General features: G+C 40.8%; 2 protein-coding genes across 4 annotated transcripts in view; one reads left to right on the top strand and one right to left on the bottom strand.

Moving 5' to 3' along the window:
• Positions 1 to 10763, bottom strand: part of LOC128860072 (uncharacterized) — a 35031-nt gene extending 24268 nt beyond the window's left edge. Inside the window, exons 1-4 of one of the 3 annotated variants that reach the window (XM_054097316.1) lie at positions 10585 to 10763; positions 10352 to 10418; positions 7665 to 10292; positions 1873 to 2305 (exon numbers count right to left, since the gene is read on the bottom strand). In XM_054097316.1, coding sequence (XP_053953291.1) covers positions 1873 to 2305; positions 7665 to 9120 — 1889 coding nt within the window. In that variant the 5' untranslated portion in view covers positions 9121 to 10292; positions 10352 to 10418; positions 10585 to 10763. Of the gene's footprint in view, positions 1 to 1872; positions 2306 to 7664 lie in introns of all 3 variants that reach the window. The other 2 variants (XM_054097318.1, XM_054097315.1) reach the window with 2 other exon arrangements.
• LOC128860073 (dynein axonemal assembly factor 1 homolog) lies at positions 10218 to 22398 on the top strand. Its single transcript, XM_054097319.1, has 4 exons — positions 10218 to 10309; positions 20838 to 21248; positions 21327 to 22050; positions 22107 to 22398. The coding sequence occupies exons 2-4, from the start codon at positions 20901 to 20903 to the stop codon at positions 22334 to 22336; spliced, it is 1302 nt and encodes a 433-aa protein (XP_053953294.1). The 5' UTR covers positions 10218 to 10309; positions 20838 to 20900; the 3' UTR covers positions 22337 to 22398.
• Positions 22399 to 22916: the final 518 nt, after the last annotated feature.

Genomic DNA, 22916 nt, shown 5'->3' with positions numbered 1-22916 from the left:
CATTTCCAATCTTAATCGTTCGAATATTAGTAACATTTCCAAATTTCAAGTCCAATAAGGCTCTTCTATTTAAACTTAAATCTTTCTTCATATATGAGGAAAGCAATATTTATCGTCGGCAGATGTTACATATTTTTAGGCACATCTGCTATTCATTTCAATATTTAACCCTCCAATTCCCAAGTAAAACTGATTCGAAAAAGCAAATAAATAATAAATAAAAAAAACTATGGAGTAGAGAAAAGGGATATAGGCTGAAGAACTGTCTCAACCCAAGAGCCACATTAAGGAACCTCAAGCTCCTAGCCACCAGACCCGAACATTTGCAGTCTCTTTCTCTCCAGGATCCGCACAGCTTTTGCACTGGGGGTTGTACGAATGTTCAAGCTTCGCCGCATGAGTTCCGACCATCCAGTGACCGGTGAACACCGCTATGAATTTAGAAATTGAATGGCGGGGATCTTCTGTACTTCTGTCGTACTGAAGCTGAAGTGTTTTTAAGATAACACACGGTAAGGTAAAGGATATCTTGCCGTTTTTTTTGAAAAAGAAATTGTGCATCTTCTCTTTAACAACGTTCATGAGGAGACCGATGTATGAGATTGGGACAACTGAAACGATTGGTAATTTCATTTCCCTTTATGTTCCCATACCCTGGAACCCAGAGGAGAGAGAAGAGAAGTGTTTCCTGCACGTTTGAGGTGTTTGATCTCCTCTTTGCAGGAGTTGACTAGAAGAAAGCGGCAACATGGGAACGACATGGCCTTATCTTGATGGCAGCTTGACTATGGGAAAAGATATTTACGTCTACCTCTCAACAACGATCCCTGCAGGATCGCGAAGACGTCTGCTTGAAAAACACTACCAGTTTTTGACAGTTTAAGGAGATTGAAATATTGGCTGATTTACAGAAAATCCCCGTTTCAACTCCATCTTCCATCTTGCAGCAGTCAGTGAAAACAGAAGTACCTATGTGCGTGCAGACTTTCCCTTTCTTTCAATCCAACCTGCTTGGAAAGATAGCCCTAGCACATCCCATCAAAACCCAGTTTGAAGATAGAGAATAATTTTTCAAAATATTATATTGAAAGTGGCTAACTACAGCCGGATATAATGGCAATTTACTACACACACTGTTTCCAGAAGTAACTGTGCTACCTTCTTAATATCTAACTTCATATACGGATCCAGGTGCAAATTTTCTATAAGAAATTGCAGTAAAATAGCACAGGTCAAAATTTGTGTAAACTAGTGTAATAATTAATCAATGATTTATCTGAAATGAGAACTGACAACTTGGCTGATTTCCATCCAGTTGATCAAGTATCAAATTGCATGCATAATAGATTGGCACACTTGAGCAAGCAAATACTTGGAAACGAATGCCATCGGCCATTGAAGTTGCTTATACGCCACGTTGACCAAATGACTAGTCAACGCCTCGTTTCTGTGAAAGTGCGGGCGTAAGTGTGACATGCACACGATTACCAGTATAGGTTTCGTAGTAAATTTTATATTTTTTATTAATATTTCTATTTAAGCCAAATAAGGGCAGCGTCATCATGCATATGAATAGCAACTCAGTTCACGTAAATTTTATTTAATAACCAATATGTGTGTGCTCTTCGTATATATTTGCATACATACGTAAGCGTGTGTGAAACCATATATTTTTATATTCAATTTCTTCATTCTAAAAATGAAAATTGCAACAAAAAAATGTCAACTCTTCCGCAACCATCGTGACATTTGCCGTAATAACACATCGCTGCAGATTTAGCTAGCAGCAGTGCAAAATCTTACGCCCACACGCTACGCTTCATTTTATTGTTATTTTTATTTGTTATTTTCCATTAACTACTCCCCACTCACCTTCCACACTCGGCATCCAATAGACAACGCGTATCGCCGAAACTGCCACTCGCCCGCAACACGCCCGCATGTTCCAAACCACCAGCCAAACTGCCGCCTGCGGCAGACAAGCGATGTGCACCGCCATAACGCCCACTGCCACCGGCGCCACCTGCACCACCTACACCACCACCAACACCATTGCCACCTCCGCCACCGCTAACGCCTCCCATACTACCTACACCGACAAACGAATGTTTATAGTAGCAGTGCTCAACTGGTCGATATCCCGATGACGTCTGCAGGAACATTTTGTCAATGTGTGCGGGCGTATCCTCGGTGGGGGAGACAACCGGTGTGAATGGATTGTAGATTTCCTCACCATCTGCGGGTACAATGTCATCGGAAAGCTCCCGCAATATAGAAGAGAGACCGCCTGCTGAGTAAAGTTTGCCTGTAAAGTGAGATAAAAATATATTTAAATAAACACACAAATGTTGAAGAGAGTATTTACTATGTTATGGGCGTAAGCAGAGTACATATAAAAGAGTATAGGTAGAGAGCGATGCCACATTGAGTAAGAAGAAATTCAGATTGAGAGAAAGCAAGAAATTCTAATTTCGAGACATTGCTCTGAGATATTTTAATATGTTTTGAATGGTCTGAATGAATACTCCCTGTGCGAAGGTTTGCCATTTTGGGCGCTGATAGGTAATTATATCCCAAGATTAAGATCTTCAGGAATATATCATTTTATTAAACTCAGAATAAACGTAATTTCTGGCAAAAAATGTTAGGAAAACTGCCGTGAAATATGAAAGATATCTAGGTAAAGCTTTCTTAAGTAGTCACCTCCATTTACTTGCTTTAAAGAAGTCTCTTTATAAAAGGGAGTAAGTAACTTTCTAGTATTTTAGGGCAAAAAAAACTCTGGATATCAGCGGAAAAAATTTATTGACAAATTTGTCCACCCACTGACAGAATATTTAAGTATCTACAGTAAATCATGGAACAACCGCTATTTCCAAAAACTGTAGGCCTGACTTTTCCTGTTGTCGTAGTTGTTGTATCAGCATAAAGCATTCACTATAAATTTTTAGCGAATGCCCCTGAAGTGATAGTCATTGGCCGAAAATACTTAAGTATTTAAGTCGCTTCGTTAACGTTGCACTGAACAACGTGGAAATATTTTCTTTCGTTTTTCGTTTTCTCATTTATTTCAAGTCTAAAACATCGTTATAGTTTTTACAGACCACTTAGAGCTTAGATTACTATAAATATTTAAATAAATATCATTAAAAAAACATGTAGAAATGTATAAAATTCATTCTTCGACACCGCAAAGTCAAACGGAATAGAACTTGAGATCTTAGAGCGCGGACAAAAGGAGTATTACGCACATAACACGAATTATGCAATTTAAGATGAAATGGGTAAGTGTGGCGTAGAGATCTAGTACGGATATGCAAGTAAATGCTCCGTAATAGAGATTTCTCCTTTATTTACGCTAAAAAAAAAGAATGTGAGAGTATAGACCTTCTGCTCTCTAGAGACTTTAAGTTAATTAAAATTATAGGAAAGATAGGATTTGGGAATTTTAACGACCTGAGAGTATTTTTAGGGAAAACCTTCTATACACCTATCAATTGAAAATTGGTTGCAAGGCCTCTCGATAAATGTTGCATACTCTAATCTAGAGCAAACAAAGGAAGAAGATAGTAATTTGAGAGTGAAGGGATCCGAGAACTTCGAGGCCGTATAAAACTTAAGATTGAGTAAGAATAAAGTTAATGAGAGTCAAAAATTACATCTTAATCTTTGAATTCATGAACAGATTGAAGTAAAGTATTAACAATACTATTTGAAGGCTGAAACCCCCTTTGAATTCTGTCGAAAGTAACATTTCCTGATATTTAGAGAAATGCCAGACTTACTGCATCAGCGAACGAGCGCATTAATTTCCGAGAAACGAAAAAACCAGACATGGGGAAAAAGGAAGATGAGGTTTCGGATTAAAGGATGACGACCAACCGTGGCTAATTACGTTCATATTAACCGCTCCAAGCTACTGATGGATTTCACTAGATGTGTGATATTTAAGCCCGTAATATCCGCAAGTATAGCGAAAAAAAGAGAGCCCAGATGTCTAAATCTTTGCCCGGCGAGAGCAATGCAGCTGAGAAAAAGGTGCTGAGATGGTTCCTTCTCGTCCTACACACGGCTTCTGCAGAAAAAAAATGAGGCAATCCCAAGTCTCACCGCAAGGACACCTAATGGACAATGTCCGGTAAGGAATCCTACCAAACTCGAGAGCTGCGGCTTTGTTAACCTCAGCAGTTCCCTCGAGCGCCTCCGATCTATACCTGAACAAAAGTATCTCATGACTTTGCATTTTTATGCACTATCCCAGCGCTCGCTGAGTTTACGGGAGTCCTATCTTTCCACGAACGGGCCACAGGTTCTCAAAGGAACCCCAATCTTTTCATTTTGCGATGAAACCCTCATCAGCCCAGCAGTTTCCCTCTTTACCGCTGTGACCGCGAACCCAAATGAGCCTAGTATCAAAGTATTCGGATGCAATCGAGGGAGAAAAGTCAGGCATTTCCCCGACTAATTTCGAATGCACAAACAACGAGCCCAGGGCCGTTGTAATTGCCGTTTGCTTGTCAGAGTAGATATTTACGTAATTGACAGTAATTACAGAAGTAAGCAACCAACCCACTGTTTCCTTAATTGCGGTAACCTCCGCTTGGAAAACACTGCAGTGACCCGGAAGACTAAATTTGAGCTTGGTGTGGAGCTGCTCGCAGAGTAATCCCCCCTGCAGCCAGAAAAGCTATAGGGATTATGGTACTTATTTAATACAATATGAAAAAAAAATTTCCTAGTTTCGAAAACTACGAAAGTCTTTCGAATGAATCGCTCGATTTAGATGAAATTTTCATTTCACACCTTCTATCAACATGCAAGCTTTCCACGCTTTTTCATTGAAGAGGTATCTCAAATAGGATTGTCGAAATTAACAAAATTCATTAAATCCACAGGTTGGCTCAGAGAAGACCCAGGAATGTTAAGGGCAGTGGTATTACAATGGGACTATTCAGGACTAAATATGGTGGATGACAGCCACCCAACCTACCTAACCTAACCTTGATTCACTTAAATAATTTAAAAATATAAAAAAAAAGATATAACTCGAATTTTTTTCTGATTTTGAAAATCCCACATATGCAGATACAGTGCGTGTCATTGGGGCTCCAGCTTGCAGCTTTAGCGCAAATTGAGTTTTTTTTTTGTTTTTCTCGTGGTCTCCATGTAACAAATGTTCGATATTTTTTTATGTGGAAGAAAACCCACACCGTGGGCAAACAAAATGTCAAAAATCACCGACATTTTTAAGCCACTTCAAACTTGCACTTTACTACACCAAAATTTAGTAGGCCTGCATTTCTAAATATTCTGATTAAAAACAAAGCGCATTCATTAAAGGTGGTGGCACTAGACCAACAACAATATTTTGCGCATTTGATTGTCAAAGCAAAGTATTGACGCAGTATAAAGCAAAGAATGAATCCGCCTTGTTTCATTCTGGGTTGACAGCCACATGGACACGGCGAAAAAAAACCAAGTCAGCTGACCAACCCAACACCACCTTTAATAGATTCGCCTTGGATTAAAAAGTTTGAAATTTTGATGGAAACTTTTCAGTTCAAGTTTGAAAACATAGATTTATAACAGAAAGAACTATTGAGTTATTATTGAGTTATTCAGAACTAAAATTATTGAGTTATTCAGAACTAAATAAGAAACAAATAATTTATTGCAGATAAGCGAACTAAGCAAGGCAATATCGACCCATGTTCTTTTAAGAGAGAGCATGTTGGAGTTTTTTTAACTACCTACACCCAGTAAGCATCAGAACATGTAAATATTTGAACTTCCTTCTTAAGAGTCAAGCGCCAAGAGTGCTCGCGATAGCTACTGATCCTCTCATAGAAGCAACTCTGGACAATACTCGTGGCCCTGGAGAGTGATTGTTCTGCATAATGCAGTAGAAGGCAAACCATTTTTTGCATAGCGCTTTTATATGAAACAAGCTGATTACCAGGGTTAAAAATATGCGGCAGGTACACATTAGATTCTTGGATTAGAAGTACTTGTTTATAGAGGGCCAATTGCAAAGGATCCAACTCAGGATCAAATGATTTAAAGGGACACTAAGGGTAAAAATAAAGAAACCGAACATTAAAACCCCTCTCATGGTAGTATCAACTCAGCATTTTCTCTACTTTCCACTTTCGTGAAAGGCCACAAAGTGGCATCATCTCAGCGCCTTTTACGCATAGCCGTAACCGAATGGGTTTGTGCATGAATACCACTCGGTAGGTCTCGATTTCAAAGCCTACTGTGTACACAAAACACCAAATTATGGAAAATGCTATTTTCAGTAGCGGCCGCCCCTCAACAAGCAATGGCAAACTTCCGAATGCATTTCTGCCATAGCAAAGTTCAAAGGCGGTGTAAAATTAGGTCCACACTCAACAAAATGCAACCCAACCGAAAACCTAACAAAGTATAGATAAGTCGGTGAGCGCCGTTTTGATACCATTTTCATACCTCCAACGGTAAGATATCTACAGCCAACCGGCGCTGTTGATGTAATAGAGAAAGTTAATGGGATTTAGGTTGGAGCATGTCCTAGGCTGTCTACAAAAGGAGCACCCAGTGACCTTAATCATCTGGCAATAGTCTGCTTCTCTGACAGGAAGCAATAGTCTTCTTCTCTTAGCTTCTGCAATGGAGATTAAATAGAAAACTTAGCTTTCCTGCGTGTGTGCCAATCGTCCAATGACCGGTAAACATAGCTACGAGTTTGAAAATTGTATGACGTGGAGTCCCCAGCACTATCTGCGTCCTGCGTATATAGTACTGGGGTCTTAGGATTTTCGAAATAGCACACAAAGAAATGGAGCTGCATCTGGTCTGTGCTTTCCTGAGAAATAACTTGTGCAATTCCCCTTTGACTACAGTCAGGGCGATGCTGATGACCAGATCCAAGACCTCTGAGGCCAATTCAGTAACGAAGTATGCAAGTAAGAAAAATATAAAACATTTTTGCCTAATTGGATAAGATAGATTTTTCCTGCCGATCGATAACCTAGGAAACCCCATTAGACGGTCAGAAAGCAGGCAGAATATAAAGTGAGAGAGATAGAGAATAAATAGTCCATTAACAACCGGCTCTATTTTTTCTCTTTATCCGCCAATCAGCGTTAAGAGCACTAAGCTGAGAGCAGTCCCCATATATTCTCATATTTCTACTATTACTTTGGTTCTCTCTTCAAGTTTTCTCCATTCGTTTCAAACTTGCATAGTTGTTTTGAATTTCTTTCAAGGAGCTGTCTCAATCTATGTAAGGAAACCAATAAATGTGTATACGTATAGGTGACAGGCGTAGCAGTGGGTGAGCGCTACCTCTTTGCAGGCTACTAATAGCGAGGCTAATAATAGATTTGTGTTGTTTTGCACGAGGAATGGTGAATACCGACGCCATTCCGTGAAATGTCGCAGTAAATTTGTGGAGGCTATACAAATGACACTTAATGACAGCGACCACACGAATGCAAAGCATTAAAGGTTAAGTGCATTAAGATCGAATTTTTCGCATTGCATCCACAATTTAACACCCACAACGCATTGCCCCTAGCAGCACTACCAATCCAAATTGCCACTATTCCTCATTCTCGAAATCAACAATACATTTCCCCTACTCTTTGTGTTCTTTCCTGCGCTCTATATGAATGAATACTCACTTATTAAATGCCCACGCTTATCCCGTTGCGATTTCGTTTTCCGATGCACCCGTCGTTCATCGTAATTCTGATCGATTTCCAGCTCGCCTGACAACGAAGCGTCATTCATTTCTGAACACTGCTTCAAATATCGCATCAAAGTTTCGTTCGCCTGTCGCACTTCCATTTCACCAGCAGCAATTAGTTTGCGTTCGCGCCGCCTACGCGATTCCGATTTGCTACGTTTGCGTCGCGGACTCTTCTCCAGACTGCTGCGCGAACGTACCGAACGTTGGGCGGGGCTCGCCTGCGGATCCGATAGTGACTGCAGCTTACGCACTGTACCGCTACCACCGGCGCCACTGCTAACACCACCACCACCTCCACTCGCTGCACTACCACTGCCCACACTCAACGCTGACGGCGTCGGCGAACTGTGCTTCAGTTCACGATCCATGAAACCCAAGATGCCGCGATGAAACGAAGCGTCCACTTCTTGAGTGCGCCTCGCCGGTGATTGTGGCGAATGTGTACGTCGATGACGATGTCCGTGTGTAACCGTAGGCGGTAGCTGCTGTAACGTTTCACGTAAGCTAAGTGCATCGCCAGATGAGTTACGACTGCTACCACCACCACCACCACCGCCAGTGCCGCCATTAGGATTAGGTGCTGTAGGCGACTCAATTTGTGTGGGACCATCTTCCTTCACCGCAGTGCTGCCAATATCTCTGCGTGTACCACAGGCTGTCATGGTTGGCGTGAAGGTGTTCTCTTTGGTAACTTGCTCCTGTTGGTGCGCAACTTCGTCGTCGTCGTCCTCCTGCGGTGGCGGAGAATGACCATTTACCAACAAAACCGTTTGCTGAGATGTGGTCGACAAACTCAATGAGGTTGTGCCCAATGGATCAAGTGTGTCTTCTGTGGAAAGTCTACGTCGCTCATGCACGGTAGTTACACTCACAATAGAGCAGACATCTTCTGAGTCGCCGTGTGTGCCGTCCTCGGCGACCTCCTCATCCGCAAGATGTGTAAGTGCTGTGGGAATTTCAATTGTTGTTGATGCTTGTGGAGCAGCTACAGTGGTAACGGCCGTGGCGGTGGCGGTGCTCCCGGCGATTCCCAGTGCACTAGTCTGAGCTCTGGCTGTCCGCGCCTGACTACGACGCTCACGCACTGGTGATTCAATTGCGTTTGAATGCGTTGTTTGCTGTTGTGTTCGCGTCTGTTGCAGCTGATTCAATTGCGCGTGTGGAGTTGTCGCTGCCGCATCCGCTGCTAGTGTTGGCGTCGTTGTTACTGTTGTGGTTGTCGCTGTTGTTGTTATAATATCATTGCTCCGCCTAAGCTGCTGGCCATTGCTATTACTGTTGCCGTTGCTGTTGCTGTTACTGCTATTATTGTTCTGACGCTCGTGCCGTTGATGACGCGAATCCGAACGTCGGTGACGATGACGATGCACCTTCGGGGTGGCTTCCATTTTCAAGCTCTCTTGCAACAACCTACGCGGAAATGGGTTAGCGCTTGTGTTACTGCTGCTGCTGCTGCTGGTTATTTGTTATTGGTTAATGGGATAGAAATTGTTGTTTTTGGTGCTCGCATTCTTGCGCTTTTTTCTTTACGGTTAACAAAATTATTTGCTGTTATGCGTGAAGTAAACAACTGCTGCTACTTAACTACTTTGCAATGTTTTATAAACTATGCTCGCTACTTGCGGTACGCTTTACTAGTTGAGTTGTTGGTTGGAATTATTGTTGTTGTGTTTAGAATTTTTGTTGTATATATTTCGTTTTGGTTTTTGGTTTCTTCTTGGACTTTTTCCTTAGTTTCTCCAAGTAATTGCGGCCTTCAAGTTTCTACACCCACCAAATGCGCCTTATGGCGATACTTATTTGTTTTTGTATTTGAAAATTTTCCTTAAATTTTTGTTATGTCTTGCATATTTTCTTATTTACTTTTGTATCTAAAAATGTACCTTTCGTCTTTGGGTCTTTTCAATACTTATTTCTTTATTGTTTTTCTTATAATTTCGCTATGTTTTGCTTGTTTTCTTATCGTATCAGGATACTCAGCGTTTGATGAAAACTCAAACCAATGAATTTCGTTCTTTGCTTTTGTTGCTGTGATTTGCATAATAATTTTCCAATACTATGATTATTATGTGCTGCCACAGCATTGTTGTTATTTCCTTAGTTTCACGTCTTTCTATGCGTGAAACCTTCACTTTTCATTGACCCACAAAAAAAATCGAATTCATTCGCTAGGCTTTTGAAGTCCCTCTTTCACCTGTGCTGCCTGTCAGTGCTACGCTAGTGCTGCTGCTGCTGCTGCTTCTTCTTCTTCGTTTTTCCCACTAGTCTGCCACGCGCGTGCCACTGCTTATTGATTTTATGTTTAATTGAGTTGTGATATTTGATTTAACTGTCATTTCGCGCTTTTATCACTCAATCAATATGTGTATTTTTATTTTTTATTAATTTGTTGTTTTCATTTTTTTTTTGTTTGCTTAAGTGTACGACTTCACGTCTTTTACTTTCCGCTCGTTATTTCTGCTACGTATATCGTGTTTACCTCCGTTTGTTATTCCACACGCGCGTACTTATTTTTCAGCTCTTCGCTGGTCTCGTGTTGCTTGGTCCAGTTCGTTTTGACCTAAATAGCATTTCTGGGTAAGCAAAATATTCAGTATTTCAAACATTCAAACGCCTTACATTTGCCTCTTAACAGTCTATGTAAATGCGTTTGTGCTGCTGTGTGTACGCGCATTTCCTTTATATCCTAGTTGGACGTTTTTGAAGTTCAGTTAATAGTTTTTCAAATATTTTAAAATATTTAGCGCATTTCTTTAGATTACTTTTTTGCTTTAGCTATTTTTAATTTTGTTTTGTTCTTGGTTATCTGCTTTTTCGTAAATTTTTCTATTTGTTATTTATATCTTACTTACTTTGCCACAACAAAGCTCATTTCACTTCATTTAACTCTTGAACACTTCTTCAACGCTTCACAATACAAGTGGTTCGTTTTTTCGCGACGCGAGCGAACGCGTTCACGGCTACTAAGCGACTGACTTGTCTAAGCACTGCTTGTGCCCAAAATGGCTGCTGCTTAAATGCTTTCCCTGCCACAGTATGCTTTCATGCTTTCCTTGTGCTAAGTCTGCTACCGTTGACAGTCTGGTTGGTTCGTTACTCTGTCAGGCCACTTTCTCTTACTTCGTTCGCATGCAAACGCCTTTGTTGTAGTCTATGCTTTATAATGACGTCAGCAGTGCTTGTGGCTGCCAAAAAACATCTCACCACCAAAAAGCCACATAAGTAACTTTGTTTTTGTGGGTAGATTTGTATGTACATATGTGCGTATGCGGGAAAGCCATACTTGGCGCATGTTTGGGGTGGAAATAATTTCATAAATGTATATACCCATGTATGCTTGCAACAGCGACTTCTTTTCGTTGGTTGAACTTTATTTTCACTATTGTAAATACAATTTGCAAAAACAAAAAAAATTATAAAAAGTAATTTTTATATTTTTTTTAATCTTTCGCTTGTTTCATTTCCCCCATTTGTCTACTTCCTACTACGTTCGCTTCCCACCATCACTTGCCCGTGTATTCCCACAATTTACTTTCTTTGAAAACGCCTTTCACTACTATCATCTCTCCTCTTTGCACCCACATATTTGTTTTTGTACTTATACCTACATATGTACATATATTTCGCATGCTAAGTATTTTCCTACTCCTTTGCAACTTTGATTTTCTGCTCTCCCTTCCTTGAATATTCATATTACTCGCCTATATTTCAAGCACCATTCCTCTGTATTCATCTCATATTTGTGTGGGTGCATTTTCAGTAATTACCCAATATCGCACCCAAATATTGTTATGTGTATGTATGTATGCCTACAGTATTTGTATATATAGTATAGGTATATTTATAGCTAAGTTAGTGTCTATTTTTAGCGCAAACAACGAAGCCTTTCCCATCTACTCTGCAGGACTCTTTACAATTTGACACTGAGCAAAATTTGGAGATATTTTTTAATACTTTATAAATTTTTTTTTTTTTTGGCAAATTACTGCAAATTGTGGCCTGTCCATTTGTATTATACTTTCTGATAGGGTAAAGTACCTACGGCTAATTCTTCACAGAAAGCCAACGCTGAAGGCCAACATAGGAGACGTTTCCACGACAGTCGGTTCTGCGTTACCGAAACGACTCGGATTTATATCCGGCCAAGGACTGTCACTCCAGTAGCATTCCCCGCACGTAAATATGGGGAATGTTTATGCTGCTACAACAACAACAACAACCAACATTGAAGAGAGGTTTAAGAAGGCGGCAGTCGTCTTATATGGAAGCAGAAGGGCCATCAGCTGCAGCTTGGGTCCATCGCCTAGACTCATAGTATATTCTATTTCTATAGCGTAATTATAAAGCCAGTTTTGCTGTATGGCGTCCCCGTCTGGTGACATCCACTGGAGAGCACGGCATCAATTAAGAAGCTGAAGAGATACGAAAGATCTGCACTTAATGAAATCAGTAGTGCTCTTCTGACGTTCACTTCTTAATGCAATGCTGAATGTGGTACCTGCGGTATCACAGGCAAAACTGTTGCCGCACATGCTCTGACCGAGGTATTCAGCCCAGAAACTCGACCTAAGCTGTAGACACTTCTTTTTCCTTATAAACTTTGTGTTAATCCCCATGGTGACGATGACATGGATACACACTCTTGCTGGGTCAGAGCGGGAACTTTTCATTCACTTTCCTTCAAGGAAGGCTTGAAAGGCTGACTTCAGTGCATATTAGACCTATTGACAGATGGTTCAAAGCTAGACAGATAAGTTGGTGGGGGAGTATTCCTCGAGAAGCCCCCCATCAAGCACCAAGGCAGACAACTGAAACACCGCAGTGTCTTCCAAACAGAGGTAGTCGCCATCAAAGAACCAGTTGATTAACTTTCATACAAGTAAACATTTACTCCCACAGTCTAGCGACAATTAGCGCCTTGGGCTCGATATTGATGCGCTCGAAATTAGTCGGGGAACGCCTGCATCTCCCGACCGTATCCGAATATTTCGATATTAGGCGCATTTGGGTTCTTAGTCATAGGCACATTACAGGAAACTGCAGGATGTATGAACCAGCTAGACAGGTGACCTTCGAGGTGGTTTCCCCGCGTAATGAGAGGATTATATATATACAAGTATAATTGGCGCTTACACCGCTTTTGAGTGTTTGGCCGAGTTCCTCCTCCTATGTTTAGTGTGGAGCTTTTTCATGGCAGAAATACAATCGGAGGCTCGCCATTGCTTACCGAGGCCCGATTGCTATTAGAAAAACTTTTTCTACCATTTTGGCTACGGTCGTCGCCTTGGGATTAGATTCGCGTCAACTCAGCGAGCGCTGGGTAAGTGCACGAGATCGAAGTAAGAGGTAAATCAAAGGGGATAGAATAAACTTTAAAAGCTGCAAAGCCGCAGCGCTCGACTTTTGTGGGTATTCTTCCGGACATCCTTCGTTAGGTATCCATGAATGACTATGAAATTTTGCGCACAATTTCTTTACGTAATTCACCAAGCATCTCTGGGAGATTTTGTCTTATCTTATAACTCCTTTAACAAATGCATATTAATTTTTTTTTTTATTTAAATGAAGTGAGTGGTTGTAAAAGTCTCTGATTATCTATGAACCAGCACTAACACCGATAACAAACTCAGCCTTGAAATCCAACAAAGAATATCTCTTGCCAAGAAGTGCCACTTTGCACAATTTTAGCAATTGAGTAGTAAAGTCCTCCCTCGACGAACGTAACTAACATTCTACAAGGATCACATCATGCCCGCCCTAAGGTATGGCGCAGAAGCTTGGACGATGGCAACATCCGATTAGACGATCCTTGGAGTGTTTGAGAGAAAGATTCTGCGTAAGATTTTTGAACTTTAGCACGTTAACAACGGCGAGTATCGTTAGCGATGAAACAATGAGCTATATGAGCTTTACGGCGACATAGGCATAGCGCAGCGAATAAAGATCCAGCGACTACGTTGGCTGAATCATGTCGTCCGAATGGATACAAACGCTCCGGCTGTGAAAGTATTCGATGCAGTACCAGCTGGTTGAAGCAGAGGAAGAGGAAGGCCTCCTCTGCGTTGGAAGGATCAGGTGGAGAGAGACTTAGCTTCACTTGGTATGTCCAACTGGTGCGGGTTAGCACGACTGGAGTGCTTTGTTAAACTCGGACAAAATCGTGTAAACCGTTATAGCGCCGATCAAGAGGAAGAAGAAGTAGGCAATAGTTAGAGCCGTGATCAGCGTGCAAAATTTGACGACACCTTTTACAGGTTTTAAACTTTTCCTTAATTCATCATTTAAATCCAAGTTTTTTCTCATTGTGTACGAGTATAAGTATATCTGGAGTATTATCCATGCATAAGTGTTGGGTATGTGTATGTATGTATGTGTATGTTTGTATGTGTGTAACTATTTCCAAAAATTTCTGCCACCTTCTGTCGTCACCGTACACACACATGAATTTATGACGTCCTCCTTACTTAATGAAGAATGTGGAGCGAGCGCGCCAAGAACAAGAGCTACAAACTTACTTAACGCGCTTACTTACTCTTTCTTTCAGAATTGATTGTCTCTTCCATTGCCCAGCTTTTTCTCTGCCGCTCAAAGCTTCTTTAAGAAATATTTGGTCGAAGCGCATGCGCTGTTTTTTGCTGCTGCCACTATTTTTTATGCTTTTACTTACAACAAGCAATAGGAAAGACGCCAGCACACTACCAACGCGCATGTAGCGCACATTTTTGCACGATGACGTCAATCGGAAAAGCTCAGGATATAATAAATCAACAAATCCCCGACAAAGAAAAACAACATGACTGCAAATAGGTATACGCGCATAACCAACCATTCTGGCAATAACACAAGCAACAACAGAAGGGCAGACAGGGGAGCAGGGAAGCAGGCAGCATCTGCAACAACAGCGAAAAGCCGGCAGCAGAAAGTTTAGCAATAGCAATGACATGGCAGGCGCAGCAGCTTTAGCTGCCACTACCACTACCAATGCCAATACTGTGATACTTCCCCTTCTTGAAGCAAAGAAAAGATAAAAAGTGTTTGAGCTGCATGCTGCATGGAATGGGTGATTCAGCAGCCAAACGATGATGCAGCCGCTGACACTAGTAGTCCGAGTAGCGCCACAACAATAGCAACACTGATGCTGATGCTGGTGGTGATGATGGCAGTTGGCAGGTGGCGGTTGGCAGAGACGTGGGTTGATGCAGCATTTTATAAGCGAATATTTGTAACTGTGTTAGCGTATACCCGCCATCGCCACCGCTGCTAGCGGAGTACTGTCAGCGAGTTGGTGGCACAGGTTTCTGTGCGGGTGTTTGGGCTGTAGCGCAGCAGCTTCGTTGTGCACCAAAAAAGTCTCGAGTCTGCATTTAATTGCTTTCGAGACATTTCAAAAGGTCAACAACGCCAACACGACAACGCTTTTTTGGGGGCCAAAAAAAACAAAATACAAGGAGACAATCTGAAAAGTTTGCTTAGGGAATTAGACAGGCTTTGGAGATGTCAGCGACGCCCACTAAGAAACAAAAAAAACAAATAAATATAAACTTTTAAAAAGGTCAAAGCGAGCGTTAGATACTTGGTGAATACTCATGAACTTACACACATACAAATACCTTCTTCTTTACTACTTGTTATTTATGCTTAGCGATATTTCACTGAAACTCATAAAACTCTATGTTTATGAAGTCACGCAGTGATAGAAGCAAACACCAACTACCCAAAGTTAAATTTTTATATTCTATTGATGTCATCAACACAAACTGGATGCCGTCCAATTTCGCCACAGATTTATTGCACTTGGCCGCAGCCGGCTGCCCGGTGGCTGTGTCACGCAATTCGCAATTCCTACTATCCATCTCTTAAGCCAGCCAGCCAGCTAGTCTTTGCCAATGAGCCAACCAAGCGTTGTGCCAACTAAATACTTAACACCGCTCTTCGGTCACACGCATTTGTTGTGACGTCACACAAGCAAACAATACAATTACATACCAGTGTATTGAAGAGCGCGCACTTACACACACACACATACACACACACACACACACAAACAACGCTGACGTCAGTCAAGCAGTCTTTGCGCCCTAAAGGCAAATGCAGCTAAAGCCCGCATTTATTGTAAGGAAAAAAGAACACTCAGCATGTCATAAAAAGCCTGAATACTTGAGTGCCTAAAGGCAGTTAAATGGCTGTTGTAAAAGTTGTGCAAATGTGTCAACAACAACATAGCGCCTGACATACAGATACCCAAATACTTTCGAATACAAATGTGTGATTGTTAATGTTTTATGAAAAAATTGTTCTAGAAGTCACCAAAACGGAAAAGAAATTGAGGACGGGGGTTGAGAGCAGGAACTCTAGTGCGCATTAGATATATGCAATAAAATAATATATAGCGGTTTCGGGGTCATTTTTGTGGGATTGAAGCAAACCTACCCGAAGCGAGAGTGGGTAAACTTAGTAGCGAAAATCGAGGGTGGAGAAATGAATCCTTACAAATATATGTATTATAAAAAAACGATTCATAAAACAACAGATAAAATAAAAATCAAAAACATTTTTTCGATTTTTCGACCGCTTTCCATTCTACACTCACAAGGCGTCTCCAAACGTTCATCAACCGCTGCTTGCACCGCATAATGCGAAATTTCTGGCCTCGAACTATATTTAACACCGATTTACGGAGGAAGGTTAATCAATCCGATGTGACGACTGAAATCCGCAGAACAAATGGCAATGGATCGGCTACACCCTGAGGAAGAGTGACGACAACATCGCCCAACAGGCGCTGTGATGGAACCCCTCCGATCAGACAGGACGAGTGCAGGCAGACCACGAACCACCTGGCGCCGCTCAACGGAGGCGGAAATGAGGTCCGTACATAAGGCCTGGAACGAACTGAGAGCCCTTGCACAAAACCGTGTGCGAAGGCGAAGCGGAGTTGTTGAAGCCCTATGCTCCAACTAGGAGTTATAGGACCTCATATATATATATATATATATATATCCATTCTACGATGGCCTTCAATCCAAGCCTAGGATTACTCAAGATGTGCAAAATAATAAAATAAGTGAAGGTTGCTAAATGGCTGAACTACCAGTCTACCACCCTCAAGTAGCACTAAAGCTCCGTTTAGATATCATTATGGGACTTCCAGCCAACCAGAGCTATTGATATTATGAAGAAGATTGATGGGATTAAGGTTGGCGGACTGCCCGAGGCTTTCGGAGATAGGAACACCCAGTAAACTTAATCGTCTAGTTGACAAATCCGAGCATTTACAGAGAAAGTGCTCAACAGACTTCTTCTCTGAAAGGACCTCATAGCTTCCGTGTAGGGGGTTAAATGGTAAACCTAGCTTTTCCGCGTATATGCCGATTGTCCCATGATCGGTAAACAGAGCTACGAGCTTGGAAATTGAATAGCATGGAGCCCGCAGTACGTTTTGCGCCCTTCTTCTATTGAACTAGAACTAAAGGGAAGGGAGCACATGAAGATATGGAGCTTCATCTTTTGTGTGCTTTCCTGAGAAATAAGTGATGAAATCTCCCTTTAAAAGCAGTCAGTGGGATACCGTTGAGCATGTAGGAGACCAATTCAGTCGACCCCTTTCCTGGTAAACTCATCAGCAAGTTCATTCCCCTCTATGTTCCTATGGTGTGGAACACAGATCAGAGGAACGTTACCTTCACACTCAAGACACTCCTCTTTATAGGAGTTGACTAATTTGGGTCTGCACCATGGCGTCGACAGAGCCTGGATGGCGGTTTAAGTATCGGAAAAAATGTTAATATCTTCCTCGCCCCCATGTTGCCTAAGCATTTTGCATACCTACAGAATCGCAAAGACTTCTGCCAGTATTCGGTAATTTTGAGGAAATAGACAAATTTGCTAATTTAGAGAAAACCCCTGCTCCGACTATCGATTCCATTTTGGAGCCATTAGTGAAGACAGAGATACAAGCTTCGGTACAGATTTTCCACTTGTTCCAATCCTACATACTTGGAAGTATTATCCTGTCACGATCCTCAAGAATAGAAAGACCAGTCCGAAGTTCAGAGAAATACGGTACTAACTGCCCAAAAATGATACCATGTCCCTTTAGAGATTGCCTCCAAGGGCCAACCTCCTTTAATTTGATTGCTCTTTGAACTTTGAACTTCGTGTAGTCGATAAACAATTGACCCATATCTCTCACGACTAACCGTTTCTTCACATTTGTGAATAAAAAATAGTAGCAGACGGGCTTGATTTGTGGATGTATTGTGAATACTTGAGAAATTCACAACTCAGTTCATGAAATTTTGCATTGCAACTGCGGAAGAGATTATTTTTCGAAGCCAAGTAGTAGCCAAAAAATTTTTATTTTAAAACGGCGTAATTGGATGGACACAAAATGTTTGTTAGGTCTTCATTGGCCACACTACAGATACAAATTATTGTTATTAAGTTAATTGGATGCACGGTAATTGGCGTGAATGACACGGCCTGCATCCCAGGAGCCTCGTGTCATGACAGGTCCGCCTTGGCCTTATTCGGCTTTAATTCAATACGATAAATCCATTATGCGAGCTTCGATTAGCCCTAGCCGATTTTACATAACCGTATGCCATTTTAGTCAAGTATCTCAACTCGTTGTTTTTCTTTGTAATTATCATTAATTAATTGTAATCATTATACCTGTAGTCTGTATGAATTTATTCATTCAAAGATTTTATATACAAATAAATAAAAATTACCGAAAACTTCACAATTTTCCAAAAGACACATTAACAAATTCAAAAAAGTGCTATATTAAAAAAATAAATTATTTACAAATTTATACTTTTTAATTAGAAGTTTTAGAAAACTTATAAGTACGCAGTTTTATAGCAATTTTAGCTTAACATTGGTAAGTTTGAGGCCGCTCAAAAATTGCGTTGATTTTTGACAATATTTTTTGCATACGATGTTGAGCATTTCCTTCGACATAAAAGACTTTCGAGGTACTTCTTTGTAATATAGTAAATGGTATGGTATATATATATGTATATAATTGGCGCGTACACGTTTTTTGGTTGTTTGGCAGAGATTCTTCTCCTATTTGTGGTGTGCGTCTTGATGTTGTTCCACAAATGGAGGGACCTACAGTTTCAAGCCGACTCCGAACGGCAGATATTTTTATGAGGAGCTTTTTCATGGCAGAAATACACTCGAAGGTTTGCCCTTGCCTGCCTTTTTCTAAATTTGATGTTTCACCGAGATTCGAACCTACGTTCTCTCTGCGAATTCTGAATAATAGTCACGCTCCAACCCATTCGGCTACGGCGGCCGCCTAAGAACCAAAAAAAACAGAGGTTGTCTGTAAAGTCGGTTTACTGACGATAGTTTAACGTGACAACGTCATAAGAAAATATTGATGGAATGGTTGCAATTTTCAAAACAAAATTTTAATTTTATTTGTTTGATAGATATTTTGTATGGATATAGAGAAGGAGGTAAATGGAATTGCAATGGAATAGGTCAAGTTACATTTACACAAACGTGAAAAATTACGAAACATTTATCAAATTCATGAAAGATATGTTCAATTCCGATTGTGCATCCGACGTTAATAAGTCAACAACACTAAGAGGCACCATCATCGATTTGCCTTTTTCAAGACACTTTACACTCGAAACACTCCCTTTCATTTCCTACTTTTTCTATCATCGTCCTATTCTCAACAGAGAAATGGGTTATTACCATGCACACAGGAAGAAGGCATATGCAAATACAAGTATGTGAATTTATATACCTACATATGCGCATATACATACATATATATGCTCACTCAAGTAGGACAGAGCCAGATGTCGAACGTTGCCGAACGCGGGGGCCGATTGTGCTCTTTGTCGTTCGTTCCGCGCTCTCGCTTGCAGTTCAAGCACATTAGCTTACATTTCCTTGCATACGGAATAGATTCGTATATTTGATATGTCCATATGACTTGTATGCATCTTTACATATAGATTTGTTCTTTTTGATAATTGCGCGAAATTGTATATGTATATGCATGTTTATATACATATATTAGTATACAACATATCTTATAAGGTATATGGTAAATATTACCATACACTTTTTCCTTCATATATAATAAAAAAATTAATAATAATAACATTAAAACAACAGGTATTATTAACAAACTTGGTTTTATTTTAAATTCTTCAAGTAAATCAAATTAATAATAATCAATAAGAAGGCATATGCAAGTACAAATACGTGAATTTATATATGTACATATGCGCATATACATACATATATACGCTCACTTAAGTAGGAGAGAGCAAGATGTCGAACGTTGCCGTTCGTTTGCTTTGTTCGTTCCGCACTTTCACTTGCAGTTCATTCAAGGTAACGGCAATGAGCAAGGTAACGACAAATGAGCAAGGTAACTACAAATAAGCAAGGTAACGACAAATGAGCAAGGTAACACTAATGAGCAAGGTAACGACACATTTTTTCGTGCGTGCAGCCGGCTAAATCGAATTATAAGACGTTATCACGTCAAAAAAATGTATATATAATTTATATATACATATTTTAAATATATAGTTATAAGATTGGTCTTATACTTTTTTCGTTCAATAGATTTTACTCTTCTTAATCCTTAATTTAAATTGTTAGCCCTAAACTGTTATTAAAAATATAAGAAATTTAGTTGGTCTTATAATTTTTTCCTGCGGTGTATAACCGCTTTTTTATAAGCCAGTTGAGAATGGCAAAATTGAATGCTAAGTGAATGAAATAATAAGAAAATCGTGCATTCCATTGTTGAGCACAGAACTCACTCATGTAATGAAATACCTATTTAGGAGAATATTTTGAGACTTTTAGTAACTACTGAATTCAGAAAATTGTGTACTGGTACTCCGAGTAAAATATCTCAGCACATGAAATTAATATACAAATTTGTTTTTCATGCTTTTCCTTTTAATTTTCTTCTGTCCTCCATTTATTACCAACACCACAGTTCATTCATTTTATTTTTATTTCTCTTCTACCCATATTTCATTTGTTCAGTTGTCCTTGCCAACTTTCGTGTTATTGCTAGTTTGATCAATAATTCGTGTAAATTGTATTTTTTCAGTTCACAATAACTGCGCCACATAAATGCAGCTACGCGCCGGTTATCGCAGATTAATCCATAAAAATGCCCAATTTAGAGGCGCCTATTGGTTACGATGAATCTTCGCCCGACAATTCCTATTCCGCCGAGGCAGTTGACGATGTACCGACGGTGGGCGAACCGATGCAACCACTGCCGGCTGGCGCTGTTGAGATACGCGTACAACCACCTGAGACACCAGCCAATGTACGTCGCTTGCCTGTGCTTAGTCCGCATCCTGTACGCGTACGCCCACTGCCACGCTTCAGCGATTTCGATCGTGATATAGCCGCGCTAGAGGAGGAGAATCATTGGCCTGTGGTGCCGGTGGTACAGCTGTTGCCGATAAATTTGCCGCCACAACTGCCCGAACCTTCATTGGATGAATTGTTGGTGAGTAGCACAAATTGTGAGCAAATATTTTTCCCCTTTTTTTCATTTATGGTACATATTTTCTTTTCATATTTTCAGCGCCGTGTCACGGGACGCAATGATTTGCATAATGTAGAAATAGTGCGTCTGCGCGTCATCTCCTACTCCATCAGTTTGGCGCGCTTGCCACTCTTCTTGCCACGGCTGCAGCATCTTGACTTGAGCGGTAGTGTACTTTGTTCGTTGCGCGATGTCGGCTATGGTCTGATGCATTTGAATTATTTGAATGTGAGTAATTGTGGACTGAATAGTTTCGATGGCACAAGTGGGCTGCCAGCTGTGCGCACACTTATCGCCGATGGCAATATGATACAGCGCGTTGATCCGCTCACCGAACTGCCTTTACTGCAGCATCTGAGCGCGCAGAATAATCGTATCAGTGACTTGGGTTTACTTACTTTTCTCGGCTTGTGTCCGAATTTGCGGGAATTAGAGTTACTGGGTAATCCTGTCGTCAATCTCTCACTCTACCGCACCACAATGCAACGTAGCGTTCCTACGCTGCGGCTATTGGATGGCGCAACTTTGGGAGAGGAGAACGTCACGCAGGCCACAATTGTCATTGAATCTGCCAATGTTAACTCTTCAACAGATGGTGAGGTTTCATCGCTTTCGAGCGAGTTGTACTCCGACTCTTCACACGCCGAATCGAATGCGTCGTCATTGCCAATTGTGGCTTTAGCTACGCGGAGGCCTGCCACAGCGCCTCAGCGTGCAGCATCTGAAAGAAGCGGTTCGAATCAGTTGCAAAGGCCAGCTTCTGGTGTGTCGAAGCTCATTGAATATTTTTGTCAATTGTTTAATAATAATTTTTCACAGTTTCTCATTCGGCTGAAACGCGTCGTAACTCACTCTCCATGGGCGCGCCCGTGGTTGGTTCAATGGTTAGTTTGGCGCGTCGCAACCGGCGCCAGCGTCGTCAGGCTTGGACTACGTCTTCAAATAGTTCTTCATCAAACTCATCCACACACTCACCATTGGGTAATGAAAGTTTCGAACTGCGGTTGCCTACGCTGCAACAGCAAATGTCTAGCGATAGCAACGACTGATTGCAGAATGCAACTAATCAGAATAATAAGCAGTTTAAGGCTTTACAAAATAAAGATTTTAATGATATATTTTATTAGAAAATACATATTTTACTAAGTACTAAAAAATGGTGTGCCTTTCGATCGTTGTAGAAAGTCTACCATTATGTGCAATGAGGTGAACTGAAAAATTCAGGGAGGTTTACACTAGAGGCCTTAAATGAGCCATATGGTAAAGAAGGGAAAATGCCACCGTTTCCAATGTAAGAGGGTAAAACAGCAAGCTAAAAAAAAGTATGGTATTTATTGGTCCAATGCAGTAAGGAATGGAACAGCAAAACGCTAGTTTTAATAATTTCGTTCTGGTAATATAGACGTTGGAGATGAAGCAGGCACTAGTAGGTCAATCGAAGAAAATGTCAATAAAATCATGGAAATTGTGGAGTCGTACTGGCCTGCGGGCACTTATATTATTTTTGGAGAATTGAGGATTAGTCGTAAAGTCATGTCGGAATATTTGCACAAACCTGGTCTCAAGAAGAAGTTCTTCTTTTTCTTATTTTATTTAGGACATGTCTATTTTTCTTTACACAATTTCTTT

Source organism: Anastrepha ludens, chromosome 4 (genome assembly GCF_028408465.1).
Source record: "Anastrepha ludens isolate Willacy chromosome 4, idAnaLude1.1, whole genome shotgun sequence".
Classification (NCBI taxonomy): Eukaryota; Metazoa; Arthropoda; class Insecta; order Diptera; family Tephritidae; genus Anastrepha; species Anastrepha ludens.
The sequence above is the reverse complement of the archived record's forward strand: the minus strand, read 5'-3'. Positions and strand labels throughout refer to the sequence as shown.